The sequence below is a fragment of the Takifugu flavidus genome, chromosome 16, assembly GCF_003711565.1.
Source record: "Takifugu flavidus isolate HTHZ2018 chromosome 16, ASM371156v2, whole genome shotgun sequence".
Taxonomy (NCBI): Eukaryota; Metazoa; Chordata; class Actinopteri; order Tetraodontiformes; family Tetraodontidae; genus Takifugu; species Takifugu flavidus.
In genome coordinates this window covers 14040999-14066634 of record NC_079535.1, presented here as the reverse complement: position 1 = coordinate 14066634, position 25636 = coordinate 14040999, and the positions used below count along the sequence as shown (strand labels likewise).

Sequence of the window (25636 nt, the reverse complement as noted above, 5' to 3'; positions counted from 1 at the left end):
GTCCTTCTATCTGTCTGAAGGGAAGGAGCAGAGGTTTGGGCCTTACATCATTTATCATCTATCCATCCATCGCCTTCATAGCTGTATGCTGACCTACTGACCTCCGACCCCGCTGACCCACCCAACTCTACCGGCACTTTATTAAAATTAATATAATGAATGTATTCCTATGTACTCTACCTATTCTATCCTCTACCTGTCCTCCCCCTTCTCTCCTCTCCCTCTCCTCCTCCTCTCTTCCCTCTCCTCTCCTTCTCCCGTCTCCCCTCCTCCTCCCCTCTCCTCTCCTTTCCTCCCTCTCCTCTCCTTTCCTCTCCTTTCCTCTCCTCCTCCTCCCTCCTCCTCTCCTCCTCCCCTCTCCTATCCTCTCCTTTCCCCTCCTCTCCTCCTCCCCTCTCCTCTCCCCTCCTCTCCTCCTCCCTCCTCCTATCCTCTCCTTTCCCCTCCTCTCCTCCCCTCTCTTCTCCTCTCCTCTGCTCTCCTCTCCTCCCTCTCCTCCTTTCCTTTCCTCTCCTCTCCTCTCCTCTCCTCTCCTCCACCCTAACCCTAACCCCCCCCCCCCCCCCCCACATGTGCCTGGTCCTGCTCCAGGTTTCTTCCTGTTAAAGGGGACTTTTTCCTGCCCCTGTTCCTTGTTGGGGGTCAGGCCCTGGGGTTCTGGAAAGCACCTTGAAACAATTCTGATGGTAACAGATCTAAATGAAGTTTGATTGATCATCAACCCTAACCCTCCATCCATCCAGCTCAATAGGAACATTCTCCAGCTGCTCCTGTGATGTTCAGGGACCAGGTGAGATATGTAACCCTTCCTGGGGAGTTCTGGGTCTCCTCCAAGTTGGATGAACTCAGGACCCTGTTGTTTGGGGGAGGGGTCAGTGCCCAGGAGTCTTCCTACTCAGATGTCTCACACCCCCATGCTGGCCTAATCTGACCTAATCCCAGCTCCTCCATCCTTGTCTGGACTCAGCTATTCTGAAGGGAATTCCTTCGGAGGCACTTTTATGTGGAGTCTTGTGACTGGAGGATGCATCTGGACCACACAGACCAGTGAAACATCTCCCCGACTCCCTCTGCTCACTGGGTTTGGGGTTTGGTACCTTGCTCAAGGGTACCTAGGCAGTGTTCTGGCACCTTGCCCTACTACTAGAACACCTTCCATGTTTTGTCTGTCCTGGGGCTTGAACTGTGAAGCCCCTGCTTCTCAGCTAAGTTCCCAGCAGACTGAGCTAGCACTGCCTGAAGTACAAAAGTCATTTAATGCATCCAGAAGCAGAATTACAAATGGTAATAAAAGAATCCCAAGTCTGGATCTTGAGTCCTAAGCATGAAATGATAATTAATGCTGAAACCTGTCAGGTGAATGAAAACAACAAAACAAACCCCTCACATGTGGTTCAAATGTTCTTCCAGAGATACACTCATATAAAGGTCATGGACAGAGGTGCAGATTAGGTGTGAATGCACGTTTAAAAAAGCCGAAAATGTACATTCACGTGCGCTTTGAGTGTTTTATAGCAACTGAGTAAATCTTGATGTTTGAAGCCTGCTGAGGCTGAAGGGGTTGTCCCGCGCTTTGAGACGGAGACACGCGCCGCTGATGAGCCGCCACGAGCCCAGCCGCCACGAGCCCAGCCGCGGAGGGAGCCGCGGGTCTGCCGTCACTCCTCCGTCCGTCCGCGCCTTAGCTGTCGCGGGCTGTGAGGCGGCTTCTCCTCGACATGCTGTGTCCGTCCGCCTCCGCCGGGGAACCGGAGTCTCCTGCTGCATAAATGTCGTGAGGAAGTGGAGGAAAGCGGCCGGTGGGAGATGAAAGTGGCCGGGAAACAGCAGCCGGAGCTGGAGGAGCGAGCCGCCAGCCTGCTGTGGTAAGTAGACCCGGTAAGTAGACCCGCCTGCTCGGGCTCATTTGACACGTCAGCCCGGTCCTTCATGGGTGGCGTTCATATGTACTTTTCATATGCACCTTTTTTATACATTGGTTTAACTTTAGCTAACCTTGTACAGAGGTTATTTTAAAAATCCAACAACAAAAACCTATCAATAACACAACAGGACCGCACTTTTCCAAATAAGCCTCCTTTATGAATGATGCGTTTCCACTAGAAGAGCCTTCAGATGTGGGAACTTTCCTGTCAAATCGGGGCAAACGGAGTGTTTCATTGATCTTTCACCAGAGAACGTAGACAGAAGATTGTAATGGTCTAATATATGAGGTCTAATTTAAAGCTGTCACTTTTTAGTCAGTATCAGGAAAGAATGGTTCTATCAATCAACCACCCTCAGGAAGGAACTCTTCCTCCCTGACATGAAGGTTCCATCTGCTCCCTGCATCTAGAACCAGGAACAGTTTCACATTTAAGGTCTTTACAGAAGTGGATAGAAGCCAGCAGTGATTTGATTCTGCTGCTAACCCTAACCCTCTCCTAACCCTAACCCTTTAACCCTAACCCTCTAACCCTAACCCTAACTCTGGAACCCTAAACCCTAACCCTAATCCTAACCCGCGAACCCGAACCCTAACCTAACCCTAACCCTTTAACCCTAAGCCTAACCCTTTAACCCTAACCCTAACCTAACCCTCTAACCCGAACCCTAACCCCCGAACCCTAAACCTCGAAACCGAAACCGAAAACCCTAACCCGAAAACGAGAACCCGAAAAGAAAAAGAACCCGAGAAAAAGAAAACGGGAATAAAAACCGGAAACCCGAAAAACCCGGGAACCGGACACCCGAACCCGAACCGAAAACCCGAACCGAAACTAAGGAACCCGAAACCGGTAACCCGAAACACCGAACCCGAAACCCGAAAAACCCTAACCCTGGAAACCCGAAAAAGAACCATTGAAACCGAAAACCGAAAAACCAAAAACCGGATAAAAGGAAACCGGAAAAAAAAACCCTAAAACCCGAACCCTAACCCGAAAACCCAAACAACCGAAAACCCGAAACCCTAAAATTTAAACCGAAAAGGAAAAACTAAACCCTTTAAAACCTAAAATAAACCCTTGAACGATTTAAACCTAAAAGAACACTAACCCTTTAAAAATAAACCGGGAAACCCCGTGGAACCCTAACCCGTTAAAACTAACCCTAACCTAAAACCGGAAAAACCCAAAACTTTAACCCTAACCCAACCCCCTAACCCTAACCCCCTAACCCTATACCCAAACCGAAACCCCCTAACCCTAACCCTATAACCCTAACCCTCGAACTAAACCCTAACCTAACCCTAAACCCCACCTAACCCTTTAACCCTAACCTTTAACCCTAACCCTAACCCTAACCCTAACAACGACTAACTAACCCTAACCCTAACCCTTTAACCCTATCCCTAACCCTAACCCTTTAACCCTAACCCTAACCCTAACCCTTACCCCTAACCACAATCAAGCAACTAAGGAGATTATTCCGTGCTGCCGAGCGGACCTTTCCCAATGCAGCAGCCTACTTTCCCATCCTCAACTACTCATCCCAGTTAACACAGACACAACAGGACAATTTGGAACTTATCAACAAAACCATGGCAACACATTACGAAACACTGCCAGAAATCCCACACCACCTCTTCATTACAGAAAAAGACAACATCACTTGGACCCCCAATACAGCAAAACTCATATTTGCTAACTGGTGCGGACAACTTTTTCCTGACACCCCCCTAATTTAAACTTGCACTGAGCACAGATTCTAATCTCAATCCCAACCCTAACCCAATCTCCATTTCCAACCCTAACCCCAAACCTAATCCTAACCCCAACCCTAACCCTAACCCCAAACCCAGCTCCCTTTCTAACCCCAAGCCTAACCCTAACCCCTCCCACCCCTAACCCTAACCCTAACCCCAACCCTATACCCAACCTAAACCCAACCTAACCCTAACCCTAACCCCAAACCCAGCACCCTTCTTAACCCTAACCCTAACCTAAATCCTAAACCCAACCCTAACCCTAACCTTTACCCCAACCCAGCACCTTTCCTAACCCTAACCCCAAACCTAACCCTTACCCTAACCCCACACCCCCCTAACCCCAACCCCTACCTTCTCCCCAACCCTAACCCTAACCCCAACCCTAACCCTTGCCACAACCCCAAGGTCAATCCTAACCACATACCTACTCGCCATTCCACCAAAGTCTTCTCAGACTGGGCGATCCAACTCTCTCCCCTATCCTGTCCGGAACTCCTCGAGCCCTGGCTAATAGCCCCTCCCGGGGGGGGGGGCCCTCACCCTCCGCACTCCCCTGCTATCCCGATCAGTAGGCCAGTGCAAAAAAAGTTTTAACCCAAAACCTCTAACCCTAACCCTAACCCTTTAACCCTAACCCTCTAACCCTAACCCTCTAACCCTAACCCTAACCCTTTAAAATTCAAAACTAAAATGGCGCCCAGAGCGGTCGCCTTGGCGTCTTGCTGCGTTCTTGTTTGTCTATTTTTGTTTGTTAATTGTGTGTCTGCCTGCTCTTACACCCGTGAAGAGCTACTAAACATTAGGACTCTCACCCCCACGGACTTACTTCCAGTTTTTCTGGCTCCTGCAGCCGACCTGGTTCACTTTTTGGCCCAAAAGGTGAGACGGCGGAGGAGAGGAAGACGGGCCGGTGCCCTGGCGAGACTACGCAGGAGGATCTTTCTGTCCAACGCCAACTCACTTTGTAACAAAATGGACGAGCTGAAGTTGCTGATGCGGATTAAAGATTTCTCCACCTCGTGGTGTTCTCTGCTTCACTGAAACCTGGTTCAGGAAAGAGACACCGGACAGCGCGCTCCTCCTCGGGGGATTCCAGCTGTTCCTCCTCGGGGAATTCCAGCTGTTCCTCCTCGGGGGATTCCAGCTGTTCCTCCTCGGGGAATTCCAGCTGTTCCTCCTCGGGGAATTCCAGCTGCTCCTCCTCGGGGGATTCCAGCTGTTCCTCCTCGGGGGGTTCCAGCTGTTCCTCCTCGGGGGATTCCAGCTGTTCCTGGCGCTCTCTGGGGAGAGAGCAGGCAGTGGAGTCTGCTTCTACATCAGCAGCGACTGGTGCACTGATGTGACCGTGATCTCCCAGCACTGTTCTCCTGCTGGGAACACCTCTTCATCAACTGCAGACCCTTCTATTCTCCGTGTCAGTTCGCTTCATTCATTCTGGCCTCTGTTTACATCTCGCCAGACGCGGACGTGCGCGAGGCTCAGCGCACGCTCGCGGACTGTATTCAACAAGGGGAGCGGACCTATCCCGACGCTCTGGTTATCGTGCTTGGCGACTTTAATCAGAGCAACCTGAGTTACGAGCTCCCCAGGTACAAACAGTTCATCAAATGCCCCACCAGAGCAGAGAACACGCTGGATCACTGCTACACCACAGTGAAGGACGCGTATCGGGCCGTCCCCCGTGCTGCACTAGGACTGTCTGATCACGTGATGGTCCACCTGATCCCCACATACAGACAGAAACTCAAACTAACAAAGCCATCCGTGAGCACCACGAAGAGATGGACCAGTGAGGCTGTGGAGGAGCTGCGCACGTGCCTGGATACAACTGACTGGGACATGTTTAAAGGGGCCACACATGATCTGGATGAGTACACGGACACTGGGACCTCATATATCCACTTTTGTGAGGAGCGCATTCTACAACGCGCACTAGGGTGAGTTACTCCAATGACAAGCCCTGGTTCACTCCGAGACTCAGACAGATCAGGAAAGAAAAGGAAGCGGCGCTGAAAAGTGGAGACAGAGACTGCTCCAGAGAGGCCAAATACCGGTTTAGCAGGGAACTGAGGAGAGCTAAATCTGTGTGTTCGGAGAAACTTCAGCAGCAGTTCACTGCTAACGACTCTGCTTCTGTGTGGAGGCCTGAGGCAGATCACCGACTACAGGCCTCAGGCTCCAGAGGGTCAGGACGAGGAGCCCTGGCAGAGCCTGTCCCTCCACTATGCCCAACACCCCCCCCCCCCCCAGGGTAGCTGCCCCCATGGACCTCACTCCATCAAAGGCAGTCCCCTCCTCCCCCCCTCCACTCACCATCAGCCCCCCCCATCACTTACCACCAGTTCCCTCCTCCTCCCCCCCTCCACTCACCATCACTCACCATCAGTCCCCCCCCCTCCACTCACCATCAGTCCCCCCCCCTCCATTCACCATCATCCCCCCCCCTCCTCGCCCCTGGCCCGGACGGCGTGTCTCCCTCCACCCTGAGGCACTGCGCAGAGGAGCTGCCTCCTGTCTTCACAGACATCTTCAACTCCTCCCTGGAGTCGTGCCAGGTGCCAGCCTGCCTCAAAACCTCAACCATCGTCCCTGTCCCCAAGAAGCCACGGATCACCGGGCTTAACGACTACAGACCTGTGGCGCTCACACTCTGTAGTCATGAAGTCCTTAGGGCGCCTGATCCTGCCACACCTCAAGTCCATCACCACCCCCCTCCTGGATCCACTGCAGTTCGCCTACAGAGCCAACAGATCTGTGGACGACGCGGTCAACCTGGCCCTTCACTCCATCCTGCAGCATCTGGACTCCCCGGGAACCTACGCGAGGATCCTGTTCGTGGACTTCAGCTCTGCGTTCAACACCATCCACCCCGCTCTGCTACAGGACAAGCTGTCCCAGCTTAGTGTGCCTGCCTCCCTCTGCAGGTGGATCACTCACTTCCTGACGGATCGGAGGCAGCATGTGCGGCTGGGGAAGAGTCTCGGACTCCGTCACCATCAGCACTGGATCACCCCAGGGCTGTGTCCTTCCCCCCTCCTCTTCTCCCTGTACACTAACTGCTGCACCTCAAGCCACCAGTCTGTCAAGCTGATCAGGTTTGCGGATGACACCACCCTCATCGGGCTCATCTCCAATGGCGATGAGACTGCCTACAGGAGGGAGGTGGCTCGACTGGTGTCCTGGTGCGGACACAACAACCTGCAGCTGAACGCTCAGAAGACAGTGGAGATGATAGTGGACTTCAGGAAAGTCACAGCCCCTTTGCCCCCCTTGCCCTCATGGACTCCCCCCCATCACCATCGCGGACTCCTTCCGCTTCCTGGGCACCACCATCACCCGGGACCTTAAGTGGGAGCCAACCATCAGCTCCCTCATCAAGAAGGCCCAGCAAAGGATGTTCTTCCTACGGAAGCTGAGGAAGCTCAAACTGCCTCCCAGGATGTTGGCGCAGTTTTATACGGCCATCATCGAGTCCATCCTCCCCTCCTCCATCACCGTGTGGTTTGCTGGTGCCACCGTCAGGGACAGACTGAGGCTGAGAAGGTGATGGGCTGCAGGCTTCCATCCATCCAGGACCTGTATATCTCCAGGACCCGGAGGTGTGCAGGTCGGATCACGGCCGACCCTTCCCACCCTGGTCACGGACTGGTTTCCCCCCTCCCCTCAGGCAGGAGACTACGGTCCATTCGGACCAAAACCTCCCGCTACATAAAGCTTCTTCCCCTCTGCCATCAGGCTGCTGAACACCAAGTGACTCAGCACTTAAGCACCACGTACAGCAGCCAGCGGACCCATGAACATCACATTACTCCTGCATTGACCTGCACTATTTCTTACTATTATATATATACTGTATATATGTCTTATTTTATTTTATTTATCTTATTCTAGTGTTGTGTTCTTTATGTTGAATGTCGCAGCGTCACACCAAGACAAATTCCTAGCTTGTGTAATACTGTGTATTACATGAACAATGGCAATAAACCTGATTCAATTCAATTCAATTCAATTAACCATAACCCTAACCCTAACCCTTTAACCCTAACCCTAACCCTCTAACCCTAACCCTAACCTTAACCCCTAACTCTAACCCTCTAACTTTTAGCCTGGAAGGAAAATCATTTCAAATGACTTTGGGCTAAATGTATTTAGTACTAAGCAGTGAAGGTGCTAACCTAGAAGATGTTCCTGCGGGTCAGGGTCAGGGTTAGGGTCAGGGTCAGCATTAGGGTCAGGGTCAGCGTCAGGTTCAGGGTTAGGGTCAGCGTTAGGGTCAGGGTCAGGGTCAGGGTTAGGGTCAGCGTTAGGGTCAGGGTCAGCGTTAGGGTCAGGGTCAGCATTAGGGTTAGGGTTAATAGGGTTAGGGTTAATAGGGTTAGGGTTAATAGGGTTAGGGTCAAGGTTAATAGGGTTAGGGTTAGGACTCGGGTTAGGTTAGGGTTAGGTTAGGGTTAGAGGGTTAAGGTTAGGGTTAGGGAAGAATTGTGGAAAAGCACGGCAAAAAACAGTGATGCTAGCCATTCTAATGCTAAATGAAATATCACACTCACAAATTCTGAACAGTTCAGGACATCATAGTCCATAATACAACTCAGATCCCATTCAAAAATTCTTACGTTGCTCATGCAGGCACTGGCACTCTAACATTTAGGTAATTAGGTTGCCTAAACCAGTGCAAAGCCCTTGTTTACATGTGCTGCCTCTTCATTTACTTGTCAGATCAATGCTGCTGAGTGGGGACTCGCTGAGACCACATATTCCAACAGCTTTTAATAAAGTGTCTGTCTGTGTGGCAGCTGTTCAGAAAGGTTTGTTCTTAAAGTTAGCGTGAAATGCTAAAGAAAGACTTAAAATCGACTTCAGCAAAGTATGACGTCTGCACCAACAACAGGTTGAATTGACCTCTGGCAGGTCGGTGCAGGTGACGGAGGTCACCGTTAGAACTCCTGAAGACACAAAGCTAAAAGAAAGGACGCCATTGTGGAGCCTTTTGGCAGTAGGACGGTGCTCAGGTGATGCAGGTAGCATCTGTGCTCAGAGGTGGGAGGAAGAGGAAGACTCGACACATTTGGGCTCGGGTTACATTTGCTCCAGTCCTGTTCCCTCGGCAGACAGCATGTGGCTGCTAACGATGCCAAGCTGATTGGCTCTGTAATGAGGAGTTCTCCAAAGTGTGTTTGTTGCATATTCTGTGTTACATGATGCAAGAACAGCAGACGTGATGGGGGGGGGGGGGGGGGAGCAGAAGAACAGGCTCTTTCCAACATCAGATCCATCTGCACTAACTGTGCACGTGACAAGGCTGAGAGAAGGGGTGTCATGGGAACCAGGGGTGTCATGGGAACCAGGGGTGTCATGGGAACCAGGGATCATCCTTTTCTGGACAGTGTGTCATCATTGCTGGGCTAATTACACTATCGTTAATTGTGTACAGCCTAATCTGAAGCTGGTAGACCACAGTGCACGCCGGTAGATCACAGTGCACGCCGGTAGACCACAGTGCACGCCGGTAGATCACAGTGCACGCTGGTAGATCACAGTGCACGCTGGTAGATCACAGTGCACGCCGGTAGACCACAGTGCACGCCGGTAGATCACAGTGCACGCCGGTAGACCACAGTGCACGCCGGTAGATCACAGTGCACGCCGGTAGATCACAGTGCACGCCGGTAGACCACAGTACACGCCGGTAGATCACAGTGCACGTGGATAGATCACAGTGCACGCCGGTAGATCACAGTGCACGCCGGTAGATCACAGTGCACGTGGATAGATCACAGTGCACGCCGGTAGATCACAGTGCACGCCGGTAGACCACAGTGCACGCCGGTAGATCACAGTGCACGCCGGTAGATCACAGTTTTACCCTCAGAAATCTGCTGTTCAGCATCTAAATGCAAAATCAGCTTTTGTGTGTTTTGATGTGTGTTAGGGTTAGGGCTTCACACACGTACCTCTAACCTCTAACCCTATGTTGGAGGTACGTGTGTGAAGCTGGTTCTGACTACGACCCAATGGGCCAAGGCCGGTTTATATATAAGAGATAAGTTGGTCCCGTTGATTTGGTTCTCTTGTGCAGCGCCCAACATTCTGTGGTGACGCTAGTTTTGCTGTGCACGCTTTGGGATTGAGTGTCCGGCTCAAGGCCCTGTTCCCCAGAGTGCCCCCCCCCACCTCCGGCCTGTGCCCCCCCCCCACCTCCGGCCTGTGCCCCCCCCCCACCTCCGCCCTGAAAGGCCTCTACCTGACGCAGGTCTCGGTTCCTCAGCTCAGAGAGGGTTCAGAGGCCTTCACAATGGAATGGACCAATTAGAACCTCTTAAAAATGGAATGAGCTAAAGTACCAAATTACCTAAAGCATTTATGAATTCTTCCTTTTCAAATAAATAAATGAAGTTTATTTTATCACACTTTTATCACACTTCATTGTCCAGAAGTGGATTTGCAAAAAAAGGTGTGAGGCAGGTTGAGATGATGACTTTCCAGCACATTACTGGACGGTTCAGACCCGCAGAGACGTGAACGTCTCAGTTGTCTGTCAACAGTGGAAGAGCTACGTGCCAGGGGAACCTGCTGAGCTTCACCATCGATTTTGGCTCAGGCTTCTCCTGCTCAGAAGGTCCTTCAAAGGTAAACTCCTCGTTCTAAGTGCATCTTTGCCCCTGTTCTGTTTAACGGGATCATCTGTTTTGTTCTGATCCTTTCCTAGATTGTTCTGTGGAGGTACAAGTTCTCCCAACTTAAAGGCTCCTCTGATGATGGTAAAACCAGGGTCAAGCTCCTTTTCAAGAATACTGAGAGTCAGCAAATAGAAAAGAAGGTGATTAATCACAATGAGTGCGAGTGTGTCCAGAGTTGGTAGCATTATCCACCGTGTTGCTAGCTCATTCCAGCTGGGTCGATGCTCCTCTCTTCTCTTGTCTTGCAGGACCTTGAGTTTGCTAATTTGACAGCTGTCCTTCACTGTGTCCACTCGTTTATTGCTGCCAAAGTGGCCTCCATGGACCCGCTCTTTATGTACGGTCAAAGCCTCCGTGGACGCTAGTGGACAGTTAGGATGGACCTCCTCACATCTGCTGCGTGGCCACGTGCAGGAACGTGACGCACTGAGCCAGTCGACTGTGAAGCTCTGAACTGTATCAAAGAAGAGTTAAAGACAGGAGTCCTTTCCTTTGATGCCGCCACACGTCGTTCGTTTGGTCCATTTCCGTGGTTCTCCGGCCGCAGGGCCGTCCTGTGCCGGTGGTGTTACAGCATGAACTGAATGGGAATGTCCGGACCGCCACAGCGTTCCGCGTCACCTACTGTAAAGGGAGCACACGCAGCACCAGCGAAAGCGTTGCTGCTCTTTTGAGAACACCAGGCTGTCCTGGATACGACGAGGTTGATGTTCTGGACCGTTGGCTCCACAAGTGTCTCCACAGAGCTCCTGGATCTTTGGCATATTTACAGCAGTGAAACCAGGTGGAGATGATCAGTCCACAACCAGAAGGCCAGAAGTTTTCCATCTTCACAGCTGGACTGCTCAGCTTTGTGGAACTGTTGTTTCGAGGTGTCACCATCTGCTTGCAGGTCCAGATGAGACTCTGCTTCCTCGTTTTCCCGCCTCTCCTTCAGAGCTCCGGTGATGCGGGGTGGCTGAGTCCTAACCCTAACCCTAACCCTAACCCTAACCCTTGAGCGGTTAGTTGACTCTCCTGTGGCGTATCCATGCCGCAGGGCGATATTAGAGCAAGAACTAGAGCACCAGATGTGTTGGGTCCAGACACCACTGGACCTCAGTACACACAGCACCCAGTGAGTGCACTAGTTAACCCTAACCCAGGTAACCCTAACCCAGTTAACCCTAACCCAGGTGAGGAATACACTCTTTTTTCCATCTACATTCTCCTGCTGACAGACCAAAACACACATGTGCCTCCCTAATGGAGCCAATGAGCTGGAGCCTGAAGTCTCTTTTCATCTGAATGGGTTCATGATGGATCCATGATGGATCCATCATGGATCCATCATGGATCATGGATTTGCTCACAGCTTTTTCTAGATTTGCTCTTGGCCTGAATGAGGATGTCATTCAGCATTCAGGCCTCACGTTAATGGTTCTGCTGGACCTCTTGAGTTTGACTGAGTCAAGCTGAAAGGATTTAAAGATGCTAGTGTCCAGTTTAACAAGAAATATTGCTCCTCAGATATTTTCACCTTCAAAAACAACTACAGATTTGGTTTGGCTAAGTTGCCATGACAACACACACGCACGTGTACTCGCGCGTCACAAAGCTGCATCAGCGCAACATCAAGGACACTCCTGGACTCCTGCTCAGTGGGTTAGGGTTAGCAAAGCAAAGCAAAGCCAGGTGGGCGGGATGACCTCTGACCTGCAGCTCAGCTCGGCTGCTCCGGCCTCCGTTAGCTTCTGTTAGCTTCTGTTAGCTTCCGTTAGCTTCTGTTAGCTTCCGTTAGCTTCTAACTGTTCGTACAGCGCTGCGCTTCCAGCATTGTTAGATGAGCAGTTTGAACTCTCCGTCGTCATCGCTGCACTTCACACATGAAACTTTCTAAATGGGCCGTCGGTTCATCGTTCCACTTCGTTATGGAATCCCTCCTTTTCCCTTTGACTTTTCTTGCAGATTTTTGAGCAGCTTTAATAAAAGTGACTGTTGACGTTTCTAAAATTCTGCCGTCATGTTGAAAACTGATATTAAAGCCAGTAAACTAGCTGCTTTTTTAATCTTCGTTACATCTTTTTAAATTTAACGACGCTGCAGATTTGCTTCTTTAAGAGTGTGAGAGGAAACCTCTGGTGTGTTGGGGTCAGAACCCCAGCAGAACCTCTGCTGGGGTCAGAACCCCGGCAGAGGTTCTGCTGGCTCCTCCTGTCCTGCCTTTGTCTCAGCTCGTCCCGGCGTCATCAAACCCTCAACTGCTGACGCAGAACTGTGCGGTGACGTGGATCCGTGTCCGTTAGGGCGGGCCGACGGTGGAAAGACTTCCCAAAGGAGAAGCAGCGGCCAAATGGACCGAGGACGTTTTGGCCCGTGCTGCCTTGTAGCCGCCATCTAAGCACACGTTCCTTCACAACTATCTCTGTCTTGTCTCCGAGTTTGTTTTTGAACCAGTCAAGGACCAGAAAAGTCTGAGGCTGAATTCTTTCAGTGTGGCTGCGACACGGTTGCGATCGGACGGCCAACATGGACCGCTGTGCCGGCCGTAACGTGCTCGTCGTGGCTGCGTTCTTCTGCGCTCTTCACCCAGGCGCTCCAGCTGAAGACGCCACACGTCTAAACTGTAAGTTAAGACTTTGGGGGCTGAGATCTGAACGTTCAGGCAACCAATTCTATCGTTGCGCTGCCGTGTCATTCAAACATTTCAGTGCTTGAGTTTTACTTGATGCTTTCTTTACGCGTCTCCAGCCACCACGTTCAGACACGTTCTGGCTTCACATGGAGACATCCTTGAAGCGGTCCGTCAGGTCCAGTCCAGACAGCGGTAACGCATGCAAACACTCGACCGGCGCGCAGACGTGAGGAAGCGCAGCTTCATTTGTGCTCGTCTGACTCTGTTGCCAGGCCACGAGCGCTCTTGTCCTCCACTGGTGCGTTTCCAGCCCACCAGCAACCAGAGAACGGGGGGGTTTCCATCCCTGCAGAGGTGTTTCAGGCAAGTCTGCAGGTCCTGAAGATCCAGAGACAGAAGAGGGATGCTAAGACAACAGGTAGGGAGCTCCTTTTCTGTCTCTTTTTCCTGGTTTCCCGTAAACCAGAGATGTTACCAGCAAAGTTAGGAAGAAAGAGGACGGGAGGATGTGTTGCATCAGCTTCACCGCACGTTTAGTTGCCTCCAGTCTGAAACCTGAACTGAAACTGTCAGTTCTGACGTCTTCTGCAGTAGAAAGATGTCAAGTTGCTCCCAGCAGCAGCGCTCATGGTGGCTCAGTCCACCTGGAAACCGTTTCTTTTGTCTTCAGGTAGTTTTTTTTTAAAGTGATGTGGATGGAAGTGTGTTCTGTGGCTGAGGAGCGCCCTCTTGGCTCTGTCAAAGGAAAGGGAGCCTCCTTCTGCTCCAGTTAGGGTTACTGAAGGCTCTGGATGTTTGATTCCAATGAAGACAGCTGATACATTTGAGTTTTCTTTGGTCTGACTCCAGATCAGACATCATATTAGTTACATCATATTAGATTGTGATTCCTTGATTCTCCAATTTATTCAAGTGGGTTTGCTTTGCCAGAGCCGTTGCAGTGGGACGACGTGGAGCTGATGGCTCAGTGGTCCGGATGCTCCTCGGCACCGCCGCCGCTCCGATGTCAACACAGTGACCTCGACAAGTACCGCTCCATATCTGGCATCTGCAATAACAGGTGGCTGAACAAACTCTTGATTGTGCAGTATGTCTGTGAAGGTTCTCGGTCATCCCGCTTGGGTAATTCTGGTAGTTGAACCACAGCAACTGGGCTGTTCATCCAAGTGGAGCTCCTAAAGAGCCAGTGAGCTGACGGAGCCTCCTGGATGAGAGCGAATCAGCCAACGGTCCAGTTGCTGTGATACAGCACATTAGACGCTTTCCTTTGGAATATGTCCTTCATGGTATGGAGGAATGTCCCTCTGTCCTTCTGTCCTCCACGTCCAACCTTCCAAACAGCAGCATTTCTTCATAAATGTATCTCTGATGGCCCCTCTAAAACTTGACTTCCTCAGAAGTTACTAATGTTCACAACACACTGATTTGTTCATGCTCTGGACGGGAGGATGTCCCCTCCAGCAGTAACTCCACGGTTGTCTTTGTCAGGGAAAATCCGCTCTGGGGGGCCGCCAGCATGCCCTTGGTCAGATGGCTTCCAGCGGAATATGAAGATGGACAGCGAGAACCCAAAGGCTGGAACAGGGGACGGCTCTACAATGGGGTCCCGCTTCCCTCGGTAGGCTACAAAAACCCCTATCAGGCTTGGAGGGGAAACTGATGATTACTGCAGTTATTACCTTTGTTGTTCCATTTCTTGTTACATCTATTGGTGCTATGGGATATCTGAGCTTCTTCTTGCCTTTTAAAATGGAAATGCTCTTGAAATAGATCATCACTGTGAAACAGGAGGAAGAGCGGGTGGGGTTTCCAATGAGCAGCTTCCTGTAGGCGTGTTGTTAAATGTCCCCAGGTCACAGAGGTCAGCAGGAGGATAGTGAGGAGCACCGAAGCAGCAGACGTCGACATCTACTCTCACATGCTGGTGGAGTGGGGCCAGTTCATCGATCATGATATCAGCTTTACCCCTCAAAGCAGTGCCACCGACTGCCTGACGACCTGTACGAATATCCGCCTGTGCTTTCCCATTCAGGTACGTGCAAACATACGTGTTTGCTTTTCTTCATCTCTCATGTGTCCGTCCGTGTGCTCAGACTGGCGTGTCCCTGCTACATCAACAGCTGACAGGTTAAATGTTGTGTTGATTAGCGCTCCTATGCTAATGAGATAAGAGCTAGTGTTGGTTAAACCAATCGCCCTCCTCTCCTCAGACAGGCGATGCGCAGGGCTGCTTGCCTTTCTTCCGCTCCGTGGCTGCCTGCTCCCTCAGCCTCTGGCCGGACGTTGAGCAGGTTCTGCAGCGCCAGCAGATCAACACCGTCACCTCCTTCATGGACGCGTCGCAGATTTACGGCAGCACTGCAGAGGTGCAGTTCTCCCTCCGGGACCTTGCAGGCCTGAATGGGAAACTCGTCATCAACAGCAAGTTCAGGGATCCCAATGGAAGGGATTTCCTTCCGCCTGTTGGCAAACGTTCACGCTGCAGGCAGAGTCCAGAGGGGGAGCGCGTGGAGTGTTTCCATGCTGGAGACAGTCGGGCCAACGAGGGTTTGCACCTGGCTTCCCTCCACACGCTCTTTCACAGGGAGCACAACCGGATCGCAGCGGCATTGAAAGGCATGAATGATCACTGGAGCCCAGAGATGATCTACCAAGAGACGCGCAGGATCATCGCAGCTCTGCTTCAGGTACGTGAGCTTCAGTTCAGCTGCAGAAGAGCGCTGGCCACAAACAGGCACCAGTTAATCATCAGTCCGTTTAGGGTTCACGTTCCGAGGTTAAAGAAAGCAGCAGTCTGCTTTTACATTTTGATTTGGATTATTTTGAGATTACTTCGTTAGCATTACACGGTGGTTAGCAGTAAAGACCCACGTCCTGCAGGTCCTGCTGAGGTTGCCAGCGGTCCTGCCTACAACTTCTTGTACTTTACTCTTATTTACTGTAGAGAAAAGGAGCGGAGTGTTTCAGCCTCCGAGCAGAACCAGAGCTGAGGGTGATTGGCCGACTGAACAAACTCTGCTCTGGAATAGAGCTCCAACTTGTTAATTGTTTTAGCCGAATGGAGCTCAGGTTTTCAACAGTGGGTGGCTAACGTTAGCACGGTCTGCTAACGTGGTGGTCGTCCAGGCTACAGAAGAACTAGGCTGGTTCTCCATCAGCTCAAACAGGAAGTAGATGTGTTTGACACGAGGGAACCATCAGGAGGAGGTTTCTGCTGTCTCAGAGCTGCGTTGATGCAGCAGCTTCACCACCGTGTGGTGCTAAAGCAGGAAGAAAACATCTGTTTACTCTGGCACCTTCAGCACCAAAAAGCACCCCCCCCCCATGTGGCCCGGCTCCCAGCCAGTAAAAATCGTCTCCTGCCTGTCGGGCCGCTCTCGTGGTCAGATATTGGTTGTGTTTATCTGATAATCATCAGAATTATTGGATTTCTACATGCAGTAAACAGAAAAACATCAAAGTTCCTCAAGCTGTCTGACTAATTTGCCAGCTGATATTAATTATGCATCACAGTTCTTTGCACTTGGTGTTCCCTTAATTATCTCTAACTTTGAGTCCCTCATCTCACAGCTTTGAGCCTCCTCGGCTCCTCTGGGGCAGAAGGAGGAGATTTATTACCCCACAGAGGTGGCAGATGTATGATGAGTAGTGCAGCAGTGCTCCTGCTTTAATGCCACTCACAGGAGGGTTAGGGTTGCTGGAAACTGCCCCAGGAGGCTGGCTGTGCCACCGAGGGGGGCATCGGGAGCTCTTCTGCTCAGACCCTTCTGGGATGGAGGAGGACACAGGCAGCTACTGACGCAGGGTTCCTTACAGAAGGGAAGAAACCTCAGCAGCCGTCGTGCTGATTGCAGCTACATCTCCATCAGGAAGTGAGGAAATCAGGGACTTCCAGGCATCGTCCGAATGAAGCCTGTTTGAACCACTGAGGGTCTGATAGCATCATTGATAGCATCAGAAACATTAGCTGAGGAACTCTAAACCACTCCAGGTCATAATAAGGTGGACACCAGTCTGCCCAGTTTAATTACCAAGGTTTCTGAATTTGCCTTTTGTAGCCAGTAAACAGGCGAGAAGCAGGTTGAGCAGGATTCAGCAGCTTCTGCTGCAGGCTGCTAGCATCATTAATGATACCGGCCGACGCCACCAGGCTTCATCAGCAGCACCAGGAGGGACAAGATTCCATCCCACCAGAGGGCTGCTTGGGATGAGGAATAAACCGGAATGTTTGTGAGGTAGAGAGCTGACGTGACTGTGGAATAGCAGCAGCTACTTCCTGGTGACTCAGGAGAAGCTTGAGTGTTTACATTTATAGGCTGTGTGTGTGTGTGTGTGTGTGTGTGTGTGTGTGTGTGTGTGTGTGTGTGTGTGTGTGTGTGTTTCAGCAGGACATACTGAAGATCTGTTGTTTTGGGCGATCTGTGCACTCACAGGTTTAATGTCAGAAAGATTCAGCCAATTTTGTGCCTTAGTTTGACTTCTCCATCAGCCTGGTCGCTGCTCCTCATGGGATGAGGGTCCTTCTCTTCCCAGAAAGCCTCCTAAGATAAACTACCGGCCATGTTAATCACATGTCTGCAGAATGTTGGTGCCAGCGACAGACAGAGGGAAACATGAAATCCTGAGACACATTTGGCTGACAGGTCGCAGCCTCCTGATTAATGTTGGACCGTTTGGTGACCTCTGTAGCTCAGCTGCAGCTCAGGAGTTGTGGAAGCCACCTTTGGGGAAATGTCAGATGAGCAGATGAGACCAAAGACATCTTAGACACAGAGCAAGTTAGGCCACAGGCTGACCAAGGACACCAGCACATCATCTCCTCCAACGCCATCTTCTCCTTCCTGTCCATCGTCTCTTCACACCAACTAACTTCCTGTCCTCTCTAATTACGTCCATACCTCCAGTCTTAGTTCCGCCTCTAGGGCTCCTGCCTCTAGGGCTCCTGCCTGTAGGCTCCTGCCTCTAGGGCTCCTGTCTGTAGGGCTCCTTCCTGTAGGGCTCCTGCCTCTAGGGCTCCTTCCTGTAGGGTTCCTGCCTCTAGGGCTCCTGTCTGTAGGGCTCCTTCCTGTGGGTTCCTGCCTCTAGGCTCCTGTCTGTAGGGCTCCTTCCTGTAGGGCTCCTGCCTCTAGGGCTCCTGCCTGTAGGGCTCCTGCCTGTAGGGCTCCTGCCTGTAGGGCTCCTGCCTCTAGGGCTCCTGCCTGTAGGGTTCCTGCCTCTAGGGCTCCTGCCTGTAGGGTTCCTGCCTGTAGGGCTCCTGCCTGTAGGGCTCCTGCCTCTAGGGCTCCTGCCTGTAGGGTTCCTGCCTCTAGGCTCCTGTCTGTAGGGCTCCTTCCTGTAGGGTTCCTGCCTCTAGGGCTCCTGCCTGTAGGGCTCCTGCCTCTAGGGCTCCTGCCTGTAGGGCTCCTGCCTCTAGGGCTCCTGCCTGTAGGGTTCCTGCCTCTAGGGCTCCTGCCTGTAGGGCTCCTGCCTCTAGGGCTCCTGTCTGTAGGGCTCCTTCCTGTAGGGCTCCTGCCTGTAGGGCTCCTGCCTATAGGGCTCCTTCCTGTAGGGTTCCTGCCTGTAGGGCTCCTGCCTATAGGCTCCTTCCTGTAGGGTTCCTGCCTCTAGGGCTCCTGCCTCTAGGGTTCCTGCCTCTAGGGCTCCTGTCTGTAGGGCTCCTTCCTGTAGGGTTCCTGCCTCTAGGGCTCCTGCCTGTAGGGCTCCTGCCTCTAGGGCTCCTGCCTCTAGGGCTCCTGCCTGTAGGGCTGCTGCCTGTAGGGCTCCTGCCTCTAGGGCTCCTGCCTCTAGGCTCCTGCCTGTAGGGCTCCTGTCTGTAGGGCTCCTGCCTGTAGGGCTCCTGTCTGTAGGGCTCCTGCCTGTAGGGCTCCTGTCTGTAGGGCTCCTGCCTCTAGGGCTCCTGCCTCTAGGGCTCCTGCCTGTAGGGCTCCTTCCTCTAGGGCTCCTGCCTCTAGGGCTCCTGCCTGTAGGGCTCCTGTCTGTAGGGCTCCTGCCTCTAGGGCTCCTGCCTGTAGGGCTCCTGCCTGTAGGGTTCCTGTCTGTAGGGCTCCTGCCTCTAGGGCTCCTGCCTGTAGGGCTCCTTCCTCTAGGGCTCCTGCCTCTAGGGCTCCTGCCTCTAGGGCTCCTTCCTCTAGGGCTCCTGCCTCTAGGGCTCCTGCCTCTAGGGCTCCTGCCTCTAGGGCTCTTGCCTGTAGGGCTCTTGCCTCAGTTCCAACCTCAGTGTACTTCCACTCATATATGTCCCTCCTCTGGACATGTCCAAGCATCTCAGTCTGGCTGTAATGTTGGCTACGCCATCATGGTGGACCAGATCAGGGTTCTTCTTTAAAAAGGTTTCCGTCAAAGACCAAGGATGTGACCTTCAGTAACAAGTGTTTATTATCACATTATTGGTCTGCGTTCTATGAGTTTATTATTCTTGTTATTATTATTAGCATTGAAACCATCATATGTATTGCTCCACCTACTGGTGACAGGAAGTTACATGCTTCGAGCCCCTAGTACCCTTTAAAAGAGCTTTTAAACTTTGTACGTAGGCTGGAACTGTTGAAAAATTCCATATTATGGGTTTGGCCACTAAAAGACAGACCTCCGAACTGTGCCACAGCCTGATCCCTGTTACTGTTGAACGTAGCATCAAACGTAGCATTCTTTTCCCAGTAGGTGAAATCCCATCTGCCAGCCAGTCGCTGTTCCACAGCCCTCAACGCTCACGTCAAGACACCCACTTTGCTTTAATGCTACGCCCACTAGAAATAAAGAAAGCTAGGCTACTCGTAGCCTCCTCGTTGACACTGAAGATGCCCAATAGAGCCTTGATGACGCCACCATAGCGCCCTCTCTGCTGTCTGCAAATGTGTCATTTTTACAGTATGAGGACGTGCACATAAGGACACGCTAAGGATCATTTTTGAGCCGCATCTTTAGTGGCGTACGTCACCTACAATCATACCGTTTTTGGCTTGATTTATGCTGCTAAATGATGACTTCGGCTTCAACTGAAGGAAAGACGCGCTGAATTGCTGAAGATGCTGAATGAAAGGAGTGTGTGTAGGTGTGTGACCATTAAAACTGTCCTGGGAATGAGGTGGTGACCTATGACCTTATGAATAGCTATGAGGAATCTCAGCAGGAATGTCGCTAATGTTCTTCTACTGAAACTTAAACATCCTCCAAAGATGATTTAACTGGGCTTATTTACCTTCAGCGTTTCATCTCGAATGCTTTCCCCCCCAGATTATAACCATGAGAGACTATGTTCCAAAAATTATTGGTGCAGAGTCTTGGGAGGATCACATGGGACCGTACTGCGGGTACGACCCATCGGTGAACCCGTCGGTGGCCAATGTGTTTTCCACGGCTGCGTTGAGGTTCGGCCACGGTACCATCTCCCCAAAGGTCAGCAGGCTAAACCAGAGCTTTCAAGAACATGAGCTCTTCCCCAGCCTGAACCTGCACAACAACTTCTTCGTTCCCTGGAGATTCACCCAAGAAGGTGAGGACAGTCGACGTGATCTAAAAGATCCAAAACACAGCTTAAAAAGCCCCAGAGGGACCGAAACATATCTCACTTCCTCATGTCGTGACCTCAAACATGAGAGTTTTTGTATTTTCAGCCTTCAAGTCTTCAGAATAACTAATGGCAGCTGTTGGTTTATTGGCAGGTTGTAAAAGGAGAGTTTTAGGATACTTAACTGGGAAATACTCCTTAAAATACTTCAATACTCCTTTGTCAGTTAGTGTTTTTACCACCTAGCGGTCAGGGTTAGGTTAGGGTCAGTGTTAGTTAGGTTAGGGTTAGGCTCAGGGTTAGGTTAGGGTGCTAACGTGACTGTGGAATAGCAGCAGCTACTTCCTGGTGACTCAGGAGAAGCTTGAGTGTTTACATTTATAGGCTGTGTGTGTGTGTGTGTGTGTGTGTGTGTGTGTGTGTGTGTGTGTGTGTGTGTGTTTCAGCAGGACATACTGAAGATCTGTTGTTTTGGGCGATCTGTGCACTCACAGGTTTAATGTCAGAAAGATTCAGCCAATTTTGTGCCTTAGTTTGACTTCTCTCCATCAGCCTGGTCACTGCTCCTCATGGGATGAGGGTCCTTCTCTTCCCAGAAAGCCTCCTAAGATAAACTACCGGCCATGTTAATCACATGTCTGCAGAATGTTGGTGCCAGCGACAGACAGAGGGAAACATGAAATCCTGAGACACATTTGGCTGACAGGTTGCAGCCTCCTGATTAATGTTGGACCGTTTGGTGACCTCTGTAGCTCAGCTGCAGCTCAGGAGTTGTGGAAGCCACCTTTGGGGAAATGTCAGATGAGCAGATGAGACCAAAGACATCTTAGACACAGAGCAAGTTAGGCCACAGGCTGACCAAGGACACCAGCACATCATCTCCTCCAACGCCATCTTCTCCTTCCTGTCCATCATCTCTTCACACCAACTAACTTCCTGTCCTCTCTAATTACGTCCATACCTCCAGTCTTAGTTCCGCCTCTAGGGCTCCTGTCTGTAGGGCTCCTTCCTGTAGGGTTCCTGCCTCTAGGGCTCCTGTCTGTCTGTAGGGCTCCTGCCTCTAGGGCTCCTTCCTGTAGGGCTCCTGCCTCTAGGCTCCTGCCTGTAGGGCTCCTGTCTGTAGGGCTCCTGCCTCTAGGGCTCCTGCCTGTAGGGCTCCTTCCTGTAGGGTTCCTGCCTGTAGGGTTCCTGCCTCTAGGGCTCCTGTCTGTAGGGCTCCTTCCTGTAGGTTCCTGTCTGTAGGGCTCCTGCCTGTAGGGCTCCTGCCTCTAGGGCTCCTGTCTGTAGGGCTCCTGCCTGTAGGGTTCCTCCCTGTAGGGCTCCTGTCTGTAGGGCTCCTGCCTGTAGGGTTCCTCCCTGTAGGGCTCCTGTCTGTAGGGCTCCTGCCTCTAGGGCTCCTGCCTGTAGGGCTCCTGCCTGTAGGGCTCCTGCCTGTAGGGTTCCTGCCTCTAGGGCTCCTGTCTGTAGGGCTCCTTCCTGTAGGGTTCCTGCCTCTAGGGCTCCTGTCTGTAGGGCTCCTTCCTGTAGGGCTCCTGCCTCTAGGGCTCCTGCCTGTAGGGCTCCTGCCTGTAGGGCTCCTGCCTCTAGGGCTCCTGCCTGTAGGGTTCCTGCCTCTAGGGCTCCTGCCTGTAGGGTTCCTGCCTGTAGGGCTCCTGCCTGTAGGGCTCCTGCCTCTAGGGCTCCTTCCTGTAGGGTTCCTGCCTCTAGGCTCCTGCCTGTAGGGTTCCTGCCTGTAGGGCTCCTGCCTGTAGGGCTCCTGCCTCTAGGGCTCCTTCCTGTAGGGCTCCTGCCTGTAGGGCTCCTGCCTCTAGGGCTCCTGTCTGTGGGCCCTGCTGTAGGCTCCTGGGTTTCCTCCTGTAGTCCTTCTGTGGCTCCTGCCTGTAGGGTTCCTCCCTGTAGGGCTCCTGTCTGTAGGGCTCCTGCCTCTAGGGCTCCTGCCTGTAGGGCTCCTGCCTGTAGGGCTCCTGCCTGTAGGGTTCCTGCCTCTAGGGCTCCTGTCTGTAGGGCTCCTTCCTGTAGGGTTCCTGCCTCTAGGGCTCCTGTCTGTAGGGCTCCTTCCTGTAGGGCTCCTGCCTCTAGGGCTCCTGCCTGTAGGGCTCCTGCCTGTAGGGCTCCTGCCTCTAGGGCTCCTGCCTGTAGGGTTCCTGCCTCTAGGGCTCCTGCCTGTAGGGTTCCTGCCTGTAGGGCTCCTGCCTGTAGGCTCCTGCCTCTAGGGCTCCTTCCTGTAGGGTTCCTGCCTCTAGGGCTCCTGCCGTAGGGTTTCTGCCTCCTGCCTCTGGGGGTCTCCTGCTATAGGCTCCTGCCTGTAGGGTTCCTAGGTAGGTTAGGGTTAGGCTCAGGGTTAGGTTAGGGTCAGGTTAGGTTAGGGTTAGGTTAGGTTAGGGTCAGGGTTAGGTTAGGGTTAGGTTAGGGTCAGGGTTAGGTTAGGGTCAGGGTTAGGTTAGGGTCAGGGTTATGTTAGGTTAGGGTCAGGTTAGGTTAGGGTCAGGGTTAGGTCAGGGTTAGGTTAGGTTAGGGTTAGGTTACGGTCAGTGTTAGGTTAGGTTAGGGTTAGGTTAGGGTCAGGGTTAGGTTAGGGTTAGGTTAGGGTTAGGTTAGGGTCAGGGTTAGGTTAGGGTTAGGTTAGGGTTAGGTTAGGGTTAGGTTATGTTACGTTACGGTCAGGGTTAGGTTAGGGTCAGGGTTAGGTTAGGTTAGGTTAGGTTAGGTTAGGTTAGGTTAGGTTAGGGTCAGGTTAGGTTAGGTTAGGGTTAGGGTTAGGGTTAGGGTTAGGGTCCAAGAGCCCAATGTTAAAGAATAACCAGCCAACTGGACTGACCCGTCTAGAACAGACCATGAGCTGTAGCGTAGACCCACCAATCCCTTCCTGGATTCATAGGGTTAGGGTCAGGGTTAGGTTAGGGTCAGGGTTAGGGTTAGGGTTTTCAAGCGGACTGAAACACGGAGCCGTCATCGCTGCGACACAGAACCGAATCAGGAACGACTTCTTCTGGCTCATACGCTGCTCTGTGTCCGCAGGGGGAGTCGACCCGCTCGTCAGAGGTGCGATCGGCACGCCGGCGGACACTCGCAACACACACATGTTTTTGTCAGATGAGGTGACGGACCGGCTGATCGTTCTCAACGTTCCGCGGCTCATGGATCTGGCTGCCCTGAACCTCCAGAGAGGACGAGATCACGCTCTGCCAGGTTTGTGAAGGAGGCTGGACCGCACTGGCGTCGGCGTTATCCCGGCCGGCCGCTGACGCCGCTGCAGGCTTTGGTCTTTAGTGGGAACAGGTGAGGAGAGACAACAGCCTGATGGCGTCTCCTCCACCATCTCTGCTGAGCTGCCAGGGAAATAATCATGTGATGCAGAGCAGCACTGCACTGTCCTCACATCCCTGCTGCTACTGCTAATGCTGCTAATGCTGCTAATGCTGCTAATGCTGCTACTGCTGCTAATGCTGCTGCTAATGCTGCTACTGCTGCTAATGCTGCTGCTAATGCTAATGCTGCTAATGCTGCTACTGCACCTTGGAAGACCCACAACAGCCTCAGCTAATATGTGACCAATTGTTCATGTCCGTGAGGCAGACCGAGTCCAGCAGCAACCCTGCCAGGGATTGATGATACTGGTTGGTAGTTCACTGATTGGTAGTTCACTGATTGGTAGTTCACTGATTGGTAGTTCACTGATTGATAAGACAACGTGCTCCTCGGTGCTTTCCTTGCACATCTACTGTGAAATTAGTTGTGTAACTCTCACAAACCAGCTGAATGTGCCGAACTGTTTATTTTAGTAACGATAATTAGCCACACTAATAGCTCCATTTTGAAAGGTGAGGCTATCTTTAACAAACAGACTGGGGAACTCATTCATCCCCCGAGCCATCAGACTGTTCAGCTCCTCACTGGGGGGGAGGAGGGCCAACAGGAGAACTGGAATAACACTGCAATAACATAATACTGGGACATCCATTCATTCAGTTCATTCATTCATTCAGTTCATTTATTTACATTTCTATAGTTTTATATTTTATATTTATATTCTATTTTTAATTTATTCTATTTTATTTCTTATTTTACTCTATTTTTATTATCTTTAATAGGTTTTTATGGTGTGTAATGGTGGTGGGTAATTTTGTACAGTGCTGTATGTTTTTTTGGAGATGCTAATTTCCCTAATGGACCCCCCCTAAAGGGATCAATAAAGTACTCTGATTCTGATTCTGATCTCTCCTCAAAGATCAACGCACTCCTTATTTTAGCGTGAATGAGCCCTTTCATCTTGACGTCAGGGTCTCATTTTCCTGTTGTGTTATTTGCCAGGGTACAACGCCTGGAGACAATTCTGCGGACTGAAGCGCATCCAAACGCTAAGTGATTTGAAAGCGGTTGTTGGAAACTGCAGGGTTGCCAGGAAGATCTGGAACATGTACAAACATCCCGACAACATCGACGTTTGGCTTGGAGGGCTGTTTGAAAAGTTCCTGCCGGGCGCCAGGGTGGGGCCGCTGTTCTCCTGCCTGATCGGACGGCAGATGAAGGCCATCCGCGATGGCGACCGGTAAGACTGGAGCTTCCGCTACATGTAGGAGGAAGCTCCAGGAGGTTGATGCGATGCTGTTTCTTCAGGTTCTGGTGGGAGGCTGAAGGCGTCTTCACCAGACTCCAGAAGGCTGCGCTTTTAAACGGCTCTCTGTCTCGAATCATCTGCGACAACACCGACATCAAGCAGCTGCTCCCCGATTCCTTCCTCTTTAGACAATATCCCTCTGGGTACACCTCGTGTGACCAGCTTCCATCAGTCAATCTGGAAGCTTGGAGAGAGGAGGAAAGCCAAGGTGGACTTGAGGAATACCAGCGTGGCCGTTTTGATGATTCATGACAAATAACTCATTTGTTGAATTCCAGAGCTAAAATGCTGCGGCAGGCCTGGGACGGTGGAGAACGGGGATTTTATTTTGTCTTCTACCTCTGGCAAACTGGCCGCTCACTACTCCTGTTACCATGGTTTCCAGTTGAGGGGTGCAGCTGCCATAGTTTGCGAGGGAACGCGATGGAGTGATCCACCCCCCCGCTGTGAACGTAAGTAAGGACACTTTGGCTCCAGATGTCTTCAGGAAGTCTGACGGGCTGAGCTGCCAGCCTGAGAAGCATCTGGG

At 51.8% G+C, this 25636-nt stretch overlaps 1 protein-coding gene across 4 annotated transcripts in view; it reads left to right on the top strand.

The window, feature by feature from the left end:
* Nucleotides 1-563: 563 nt before the first annotated feature.
* Nucleotides 564-25636, top strand: part of tpo (thyroid peroxidase) — a 39213-nt gene continuing 14140 nt past the window's right edge. Inside the window, exons 1-15 of one of the 4 annotated variants that reach the window (XM_057058982.1) lie at nucleotides 564-1865; nucleotides 10234-10318; nucleotides 10398-10508; nucleotides 10617-12973; nucleotides 13099-13174; nucleotides 13255-13400; nucleotides 13913-14042; nucleotides 14471-14600; nucleotides 14835-15014; nucleotides 15193-15669; nucleotides 20216-20474; nucleotides 23508-23678; nucleotides 24801-25038; nucleotides 25107-25315; nucleotides 25386-25559. In XM_057058982.1, the coding sequence (XP_056914962.1) occupies nucleotides 12877-12973; nucleotides 13099-13174; nucleotides 13255-13400; nucleotides 13913-14042; nucleotides 14471-14600; nucleotides 14835-15014; nucleotides 15193-15669; nucleotides 20216-20474; nucleotides 23508-23678; nucleotides 24801-25038; nucleotides 25107-25315; nucleotides 25386-25559 (2287 nt within the window). In that variant the 5' untranslated portion in view covers nucleotides 564-1865; nucleotides 10234-10318; nucleotides 10398-10508; nucleotides 10617-12876. Of the gene's footprint in view, nucleotides 1879-9924; nucleotides 10319-10397; nucleotides 10509-10616; nucleotides 12974-13098; nucleotides 13175-13254; nucleotides 13401-13912; nucleotides 14043-14470; nucleotides 14601-14834; nucleotides 15015-15192; nucleotides 15670-20215; nucleotides 20475-23507; nucleotides 23679-24800; nucleotides 25039-25106; nucleotides 25316-25385; nucleotides 25560-25636 lie in introns of those variants that run through there. The other 3 variants (XM_057058984.1, XM_057058985.1, XM_057058983.1) reach the window with 3 other exon arrangements.